At 42.1% G+C, this 9,582-nt stretch overlaps 1 protein-coding gene and 1 pseudogene across 8 annotated transcripts in view; one reads left to right on the forward strand and one right to left on the reverse strand.

The window, feature by feature from the left end:
• The window catches only part of SBNO1 (strawberry notch homolog 1), an 85,893-nt gene extending 76,717 nt beyond the window's left edge, over window positions 1–9,176 (forward strand). For all 8 annotated transcript variants that reach the window (XM_053587899.1, XM_053587901.1, XM_053587900.1 and 5 more), the window contains exons 30-32: window positions 12–88; window positions 4,176–4,369; window positions 7,709–9,176. In XM_053587899.1, coding sequence (XP_053443874.1) covers window positions 12–88; window positions 4,176–4,369; window positions 7,709–7,851 — 414 coding nt within the window. In that variant the 3' untranslated portion in view covers window positions 7,852–9,176. The remainder of the gene's footprint in view (window positions 1–11; window positions 89–4,175; window positions 4,370–7,708) is intronic.
• On the reverse strand, window positions 5,002–6,927 carry LOC128583410 (proteasome subunit beta type-6-like; annotated as a pseudogene).
• Window positions 9,177–9,582: the final 406 nt, after the last annotated feature.

Below are 9,582 nucleotides of genomic sequence, written 5' to 3' on the forward strand. Positions count from 1 at the left end.
TATTTTTACAGGTTGTCTCAGATGATGCCTTGGTGCACTGGTTAGATCAGTATAATTCATCAGCAGATACTTGTACTCATGCTTATTGGTTAGTATTTTCACATTTCTTATCATATTTTCTAGAGTGCAATCAAGATTTAAATACACCTTCACTCTTTAACAGTATTGCGGTATATCTTCATGAATAGATGAACAGACCAGCTGTTATTAGCATGGTTCATTTCTTTAGGAGTATTTATTAGACTTTTGTAACCTAGACAATATTTTAGGTGTCCCCTCTTTTCATTGGTGCTTTGTTATTTCTAACCAACTATGCTTTTGCAGTATGGATTTAACTGTCATCCTTTTTAGAACTTTTTCTTCCTCCATCTCCTCCCATTCTATCCTTTTATTTCTTTTTTCTTCATGCTTTCTTCTTTATCATTAATAAAAGCTTTACTAATGTCTTAGTTCTAGGAACTTATAAGATTTCAAGGAGATGCCTAAAGTAGCTACATAGCTTGAAAGAGAACTTGTTGAGTCCTGGAGCTGATCCTGCTGTGCCCCCGCTCGCCCCTTCCAGTGTTCGTTTCAGGACATCGTATAGAGTATTTTAATACTCTGTAGGTGTTAATTCTATCTTCAGTGTTTCCTCACCCATTAAGTAGTTAATATTTTTGCAATGTCTTGCTCACATTGTAAACAATATTGGATGTAAATGAATTTTAGTTTGAGGTTTTTTTGGGGGGGGAATTCACTATGCATGTAGGTAAGTTTACCTTAATGTGAGCACTGCCTTTTGTTTTCATTTTGTCCTGTTGGAAATTACTTTAAGAAAAGCCATTAAGATAAGATATTTTAAAAGTTAACCTGCAAAAGTCCTCTATAACATTGTGTTTGAGTTATAGCAAGAAAAGTACCCTATACATTATTTTAACTTAAGAGACAGTCTCTGTCACCCAAGCTGCAGTGTAGTGGCACAGTATCAGCTCACAATAACTCCAACTCCTAGACTCAAGAGATCCTGCCTGCTGCCTTACCCTCCCAAATACCTGGGACTTCAGTTGCCAGCACACACCCAACTAATCTTCCCAACCCCCACGGAGATAGTCTCACTTTGTCACCCTCAGTAGACTGCCGTGGTGTCTACTCACAGCAACCTCAGACTCTTGGGCGTAAGTGATTGTCTTGCCTCAGCCTCCCAGTAGCTGGAACTACAGGCGCCCGGCTTTTTTTTTGTTGCAGTTGTCATGGTTGTTTTAGCTGGTCCAGGCCAGATTCGAACCCACCAACCTTGGTGTATGTGGCTGGCGCTATAACCACTGTGTTACAGATGCCAAGCCAGCAACTACTTTTTTTAAACAATTTTTTTTGTAAAATAAAAAAAATTTTTTTAGGCAGCACCTGTGGCTCAGTGAGTAGGGCACTGGCCCCATATACCAAGGGTAGTAGGTTCAAACCCAGCCAAACTGCAACAACAGCCAAAAATAGCCAGGCATTGTGGTGGGCACTTATAGTCCTAGCTACTCAGGAAGCTGAGGCAAGAGAATTGCCTAAGCTGGAGGTTGCTGTGAGCTGTGACATCACAGCACTCTACTGAGGGTGACAAAGTGAGACTGTCCCTAAAAAAAAAAAAAAAAAAAAAAATTCTTTTTTTGGTGGCGCCTGTGGCTCAATGGGTAGGGCGCCAGCCCCATATACCGAGGGTGGCAGGTTCAAACCTGGCCCCGGCCAAACTGCAACAAAAAAATAGCCGAGTGTGTGGCGGGTGCCTTTAGTCCCAGCTACTCAGGAGGCTGAGGCAAGAGAATCACCTAAGTCCAGGAGTTGGAGGTTGGTTGTTTGTGAGCTGTGTGACGCCACTCTACAGAGGGCAATAAAGTGAGACTTTGTCTGTACCAAGAGACACTGTAGAGACAGGGTCTCACTATGTTACCCAGGCTGGTCTTAAACTCCTGTCCTCAAGCCATCCTCCTGCCTTGGTGTCCAAAAGTACTGGGATTACAGGCATTAGCCACCTTGCCTGACCTACATGTACATTTAATAGTGTGTATTAAATTCATCTTAGGTCAGGCAAGGTGGCTCACACCTGTAATCCTAGCACTCTGGGAGGCTGAGGCTGATGGATTGCCTGAGCTCACTGGTTTGAGACCAGCCTGAGCAAGATCAAGATTCCATTTCTAAAAATAACTGCATGTTACGGTGGGCGCCTGTAGTCCTAGCTACTCAGGAGGCTAACACAAGAGAATCACTGGAGCCCAAGAGTTTGAGATTGCTGTGAGCTATGACACTGACACTTTGAGAGTGACAGACTCTGTCTCAAAAAAATAAAATAATGTAAATTCATCTTGAATTGATATTGACCAGAAAGGACTTTTTTTTTTTTTAATGGAATCTCACTTTGCCATGGTTTAACAATTCACAGCAACCTCAAACTCTTAGGTTTAAGCGATTCTCTTGGGTTTAAGCCTATCCCAAGTAGCTGGGACTACAGGCACCTGCCACAACTCCTGGCTATTTTTAGAGAAGAGGTCTGGCTCAGGCTAGTCTCCAACTCTTGAGCTCAGGCCATCCACCCCTCAGCCTCCCAGGGTGCTGAGTATTACAGGCATGAGCCACTGCACCTAGCCCAGAAAGGACACTTTTTTTTTTTTTTTTAAAGAGACAGTCTCGCTGTGTCGCCCTTGGTAGAGTGCTGTGGCATCATAGCAACCTCAAACTCTTGGGCTTAAGGTATTCTCTTGCCTCATTTTCCCAAGTAGTCGGGACTATAGCTGCCCACCACAACACCCGGCTATTTTTTGGTTGTAGTTGTCATTGTTGTTTGGCAGGCCGAGGCTGAGTTCGAACCCGCCAGCTTTGTTGTAATGTGGCTGCGCCCTACTCACTGGGTTATGAGCACCACCTAGAAAGGACTTTTTATTGATGAATTGTGAAAATAATTTTACCATAAAATGGTAGTGTATCTTCCTTTTCTCACTTTCTGAGTTTGTATAAGTCAGTATCTCTGTCTAGAGGTATCACTGCAACAGTCTTGTTATGGGCAAGAGACAAGGATTCAAAGCCTCTCCACTTTTTGAGTGTTTTTTTTTTATTTTTGGCCGGGGCTGGGCTTGAACCCGCCACCTCCGGCATATGGGACCGGCGCCCTACCCGTTGAGCCACAGGCGCCGCCCATTTTTTTTTTTTTGTTACTGAGACCTTTCCTACTAATCTGATTTAGAACAATGTATTGGTAATTTGATGATACGAAATAACTAACAATCTTTATCTCCCCTTTTAACAGGTGTTGGTTTGTTTTTTTCAAGGCACAATCATTTTATAAGCTAACATCATACAGTAAGATGATGGATATTAAAATGGCTAAAATGTTTCAGTGAGTGGCTCACATTTTTATTTCTTAGGAAGCTGAAGCAGGAGGATCCCCTCTCCCCCTTTTTTTTTAAGAGACAGAGTCTCACTTTGTTGTCCTCAGTAGAGTGCTGTGGTGTCACAGCTCACAGCAACCTCCAGCTCTTGGACTTAGGCGATTCTCTTGTCTCAGCCTCCTGAGTAGCTGGGACTACAGTCGCCCGCCACAATTCCCGGCTGTATTTTTGTTGCATTTTGGCCTGGGCTGGGTTTGAACCTGCCACCATCAGTTGGGGCAGTGCCCTGCTCACTGAACCACAGGCACTGCCCCCATGGGATCCCTTTTGAGCTTAGGAATTTGAGAACAGCCTGAGCAAGACCTTATCTCTACTAAAAATAGAAAAAAACAAGCTGAGCATTGTGGTAGGTGCCTATATTCCCAGCTTCTCCAGAGACTGAGGCAGGAGGATCTCTTGAACCCAAGGAGTTTGAGATTGCTGTCAGCTAGCCTGACACCATGGCACTCTAACTTGGGCAACAGAGTAAGACTCCGTCTTTAAAAAAAAAATGGTGCAGTGGATATGAAAACTGATAAATCAGACTTTTATAGGAAGGCAGGCCTCTAAAAACACCCTGTATTTTTAAAATTGGGAGGATTATCTAATATGCTAAAAGGATTATAATCCAGGAAACAGTAAAGGCAAATAATGCTAGAAATTTTTTATTGGGTCTTTTTATTTGGGTCTTTCAAACCTTATATGATAATGTGTTTGTGGAAGTGTGTGTGTATATTATATACATGCATACATAAATACATCTTTCTTTTTCTCTCCCATCTTTCTTAGGCGTGGCAATTGTAAAAAAGCAAGTTTGGGATTAGTTTGTGAAATAGGTCTGCGTTGCCGTACATATTATGTATTATGTGGCTCAGTACTGAGTGTTTGGACAAAAGTTGAGGGTGTTCTAGCATCTGTCAGTGGCACAAATGTGAAAATGCAGATAGTTCGGCTACGAACAGAAGATGGACAACGGATTGTAGGTGAGTCTAATTTTTGCTTTGGTTTGTGTTGGGGAGATCAGATCCTGCTTTTTCATCACTTTGTTTCTAATGCCTAAGTTTGATTTCAGATCCATTTAACATCTATTCCAGTAGTAGCTATGGATCTTGCTCTGTATGTTCTGAGAAGGTAGAATAGAAGTTAAGCCTTCGAACAGACATTGTCGGTTCTGGCTGAAGTTACGATGCCCTCCTCTCTCTGATGTTCTCTCAGCTGCGTCAGCTCCCCTTCCCGACTGTTGCTATCTGTACAGGCTCCCTGATGTGAAGACAGCTCAGCCTCTTGCCCTGGGTTCTCTATTGAGCCAGCTCTTGAGACTATGGAATTTGAATGCCACTGTGTACACAGGATGGCTCAGTGTCCTGCAGGGACAGGGGCAGACTAGGCTAGCTGTTCCCACTGAGTGCTTAACTACAGGTGTCCCAGGAACTGGGCCAGCTATTGCACTCTGCCTGCTTGCTTATCTTTGTTTTATTTACAGCAGCCTACCTCTGTATTTTGGATTGCAGATTGGTATCCTATGGGCCAGAGTCAGCCCATGATCTTTTTTTCTGTCCTCTTTGACAAACTTTATTAAATTTTGTGTCTGTATAGGGGTATCTCTTACTGCATTCTAGAATCCCAGGATTAAAGGGGATGGTAAGGTGGCAAAGGCGAATTTGGGATCTGGTCTCCCAAAAGTATCAGCCCTTCTACCCTGCCTGACTTTGCAATGGCTGCCAGTCACATCACTCCTCCACTCGAGCCATCCCACTGTATGTCCAAAGCCAGAGCATTGGCCATGAATTGCAGACAGTCTTCCTTGGTCATGCCTTCCAAATAGGTAGCATCAACACTGCCAAATATAGGAGCTCCCAGAGCCTCCAATGGCAAAGGACTTTCTTACTGTCATACCGTGAATATAGCTACCCTCCTGCTTAAGGGTCTCAGCCAGCGATAATTTCTGCTAACAAGCTGGCTACTGTGCGCATGAATGGAGGCTCATTCACTTCAGTGCTGTGGAAAGCAAGCTGATAAATGAGACTGTCATCTACTGCTTGGGCCTCAGCTGCTGAGCCTGAGCAGCAGCAAAAAATGTGATCATGAATAAGAGTCAGCTTATCCATCACTCGAATGGTGATGTTAAGACCTGGTGGTGGTTCTGGAGTCTGCCCCCAGTATCACACCCCCATCTAATTAGAATAGCATGATAAGGCTCAGGGCCTGTAGCAAAGTGGTTATGGCGCCAGCCACATACACCAAGCCTGGCTAAAACAACAATGACAACTGCAATTAAAAATAGCCAGGTGTTGTGGCAGGTTCCTATAGTCCCAGCTACTTGGGATCCCGAGGCAAGAGAATCGCTTAAACCCAAGAGTTGGAGGTTGTTGTGAGCTGTGATGCCACAGCACTGTACTGAGGGCAACATAGTGAGACTCTGTCTCAAAAAAAAAAAAAAAAAGAAAGAATAGCATGATAGTGGTCCCAGTGAAGCCTTCCCACTTTTCCTAGTCTAGAGCAATGGGCTCTGGCTCCACTCTGTATTTTTATTTTTATTTTTTATTTTTTTATTAAATCATAGCTGTGTACATTAATGCGATCATGGGGCACCATACACTAGTTTCATAGACCATTTGACACATTTTCATCACACTGGTTAACACAACCTTCCTGGCATTTTCTTAGTTATTGTGCTAAGACATTTACATTCCACATTTACTAAGTTTCACATATACCCCTGTAAGATCCACCAATCCCCCTCTGTCCACCTCCCCCCTCCCTCCCCTCCCTTTCACCCTTCCCCCTATTCTTAGGTTGTAACTGGGTTATAGGCTGAGTACATTGGATACTTTTTCTTTCATTCTTGGGATACTTTACTAAGAAGAATTTTTTTTTTTTTTGGAAACAAAGCCTCAAGCTGTTACCCTGGGTAGAGTGCTGTGGCATCACAGCTCATAGCAACTTCTAACTCCTGGGCTCAAGCGATTCTACTGCCTCCGCCTCCCAAGTAGCTGGAATTATAGGCGCCTGCCACAACGCCGGACTATTTTTTTGGTTGCAGCTGTCGTTGTTTGGTGGGCCTGGGCTGCATTCAAACCCGCCAGCTCAGGTATATGTGGCTGGCGCCTTAGCCACTTGAGCCACAGGCACCGAGCCCACTCTCCATTTTTTGATCCTCAAGTATTTTTTTGGTTGTTGCAAGTTTTCATTTGAATTAGTTGCCAACTTTTAAAAATGATGTTTTATATAAAATTCTGGATTTCTGGCGGCGCCTGTGGCTTAGTCGGTAAGGCACCGGCCCCATATACCAAGGGTGGCGGGTTCAAACCCGGCCCCAGCCAAACTGCAACCAAACATAGCCGGGCGTTGTGGCAGGCGCCTATAGTCCCAGCTACTTGGGAGGCTGAAGCAAGAGAATCACTTAAGCCCAGGAGTTGGAGGTTGTTGTGAGCTGTGTGAGGCCACGGCACTCTACCGAGGGCCATAAAGTGAGACTCTGTCTCTACCAAAAAAAATAAATAAATAAAATTCTGGATTTCTGACCGGTGCATAGGCTCATACCTGTAATCTTAGCACTCTGGGAGACTGAGATGGAGGGACATTTTGCTTGAACTCAGGAGTTCAAGAGCAGCGTGAGCAAGAGTAAGACACCCATATCCACTAAAAATAGAAAAATTAGCTAGCCATCATGGTGGGCACCTGTAGTCCCAGTTACTTGGGAAGCTGAGGCATGAAGATCACTTGAGCCCAAAGAGTTTGAGGTTGCTGTGAGCGATGATGGTGCCACTTCACTTCACCCAGGACAACAAAGTGAGACTGTGTCTCAAAAAAAAAAGTCTAGATTTCTTTAAATAACAAAAAATGCTGCAGATTGGAACATTGAGCTCGCATTCTCTCATAGCAGGAGTTAGTTCCTTTTGCAGGGTTTTCCAGTTTGCTAATATCTTCCCTGTGTCTACTTCAGGGTCACCTGCTTCAATAAGCATTTGAATTTGCAACTTTAGTCTTTTTGGTGTATTAGCATATGGCAAAGAAGGTGGTATTTGCATGTGTTTGTCGAGCTCCAAAGATAGTAGATAGAAAAATTCTGTGGTGGGCCTTCTTTCCCTCCAGTATGAAGATGGCATTACACTAGACACGTGCATCGGGTACTTGTGGGGACTGCTATTGAAGAGTCACATTGTTTCCGTGAGCTATTCCAGTTATTAAGTATTCATGTAATTGTTATGTGAAGTTCTTGTTCATTATGCTTAATATTACACTTCATTTGGAATGAAGCTGTGACAAACAGTATAGTTTCTACTGGACACAAGTTTATACATTCTTTTTACTAATTACAGGTTTGATCATTCCAGCAAATTGTGTGTCTCCTCTTGTAAATCTCCTATCAACTTCAGACCAGTCTCAACAGCTTGCAGTCCAACAGAAACAGCTATGGCAACAGCATCATCCGCAGAGCATCACCAACTTAAGCAATGCATAAAGAACGAACAGGTTTCAACATAGATGTATCTGAAATGCTGTTGAAGCATATCATTTGCATAAAAATCAGGGACAGTTTCCAAAGAATTATATATATTTTTCAGTTGTGCTCTCTCTAGTTAATTTTTTGGGGAGTAAGGACAAACCTGGAATAGATAGCAAAACTGAAAATCAGCAGTACTGGTAATACATATGTCTCCTTTTTTTTTTCACTTGGTACCTCCCATATGCTTTACTTTGGGTAAGCAGAGGGGGATGCGTGGGTGTGTGGGTGTGTCTGTCTGAGTTTATTAAAGGTTACAAACCAGAGTTGGTTTAAAATGCTTGGAACTTCCCAAACAGGCTTTACTTTTATGTTATACAGTGCTCAGGGTTAATGCAGTACATCCATGCCATTGCTGTAGTTCTCCTTGGATGCATGTATTTTGAGTCTATAAATATAGAAAATACATATTGGTTTCTTTTTCCAACTTAAACAATAGGTTTATTAAAGCATGAAATGAAAGGTTGCATATCATGCATTCAGGTTCTTTTCTAGGTTTTGTTCCGACAGTGCATGTCTTGGAAAGCATGCATAAACAGATTAATACAGAAGTCAAGTAATGGAGAGAAACATTTGTAGGTGTACAGCATTGGTTATTGCATTTTTATAGTGTTTATACCTGGGTATTGCTTCTAACCCTGCAAACTCCTCCCCCATTCTCCTCCTGCCCCAGGTTTCTTGTCAAGGTAATTAGTATGTACATTTTTTTGTGATTAAAAACTCTTAAAAGTTAATTTTAATGTATAAATAATATTCCTAATGTGTGCTGCAAAAATGGCTATAAGCCTCAAAGTTAATGTTCTCAAAGATAGTTTTGGAAAAAAATACAAATTGGATTTCATCTCACAAACAATCTTTTCTTCACTGTCTTAGTTTGCTTTGTTACTCATAAAAAGGAAACCTTTCTTGAGTTGTAAACTAGACAATGAGGAAACACTTGAGGCTTCTGCTGTATGTTTTTTGTGTTAATGTTGTTACCCAGTAACTTGAATATTGTTTAATGTGTTGTAAGACACTGTAGACTTTATCTCAAGCTGTTTAAAATGGTAATGTACAAATGTGAATAGACACTTATCTATAATATGGGTAAGTTTTGTTTCGCCTATAATAGATGTTTATAAAAACAAGTGAGGGGACAGTTGGTCTTTTCTTTTTCTGTCTTTTTTTTTTTTTTGCTTGCACAGGTTGCACTATTAAAAAATTGAGATTGTATAAACCTGGTCAAAAGCTGCAAGATACCAGCATCTTGCAGATGTCAAATAAAAAGTTTGTTATACTAACAAGAAGTGGACTCTTGTTTAGGCCCCACTGGTGACTTTCAGAAGTACCCTATGCTGGGGCCTCTGCAGAACCTGAGTGTTGCATTAGCACCCAGGTAGCCTTGTAGTCTGGCTTAAAAGCTACCCCAACATTTGAGATGGTATTGAGGAAGGGGTAAAATGAAGGTACCTTTGAATGTTTTTCAAGGTGAATTGTTCCCTTTATAACTTTTTAAACTTCTCGCAGAGTTAGATGAGATGGATACTAACTGACAGAAAACTGAAGGAAAGCTTAGGGCTTTCATCCTCTGTGTTTCTTTAGCCTGAGTTTACCATAAGCTTTCTTTGGGTTTACTTATTCTCGGTGCCTAAAAGAACGAATTGAAAATAATTTCTGTTCTTTGGCACTTTTGCCCAGTGGATGCAACCT

This window comes from Nycticebus coucang, chromosome 4 (genome assembly GCF_027406575.1).
Source record: "Nycticebus coucang isolate mNycCou1 chromosome 4, mNycCou1.pri, whole genome shotgun sequence".
Classification (NCBI taxonomy): Eukaryota; Metazoa; Chordata; class Mammalia; order Primates; family Lorisidae; genus Nycticebus; species Nycticebus coucang.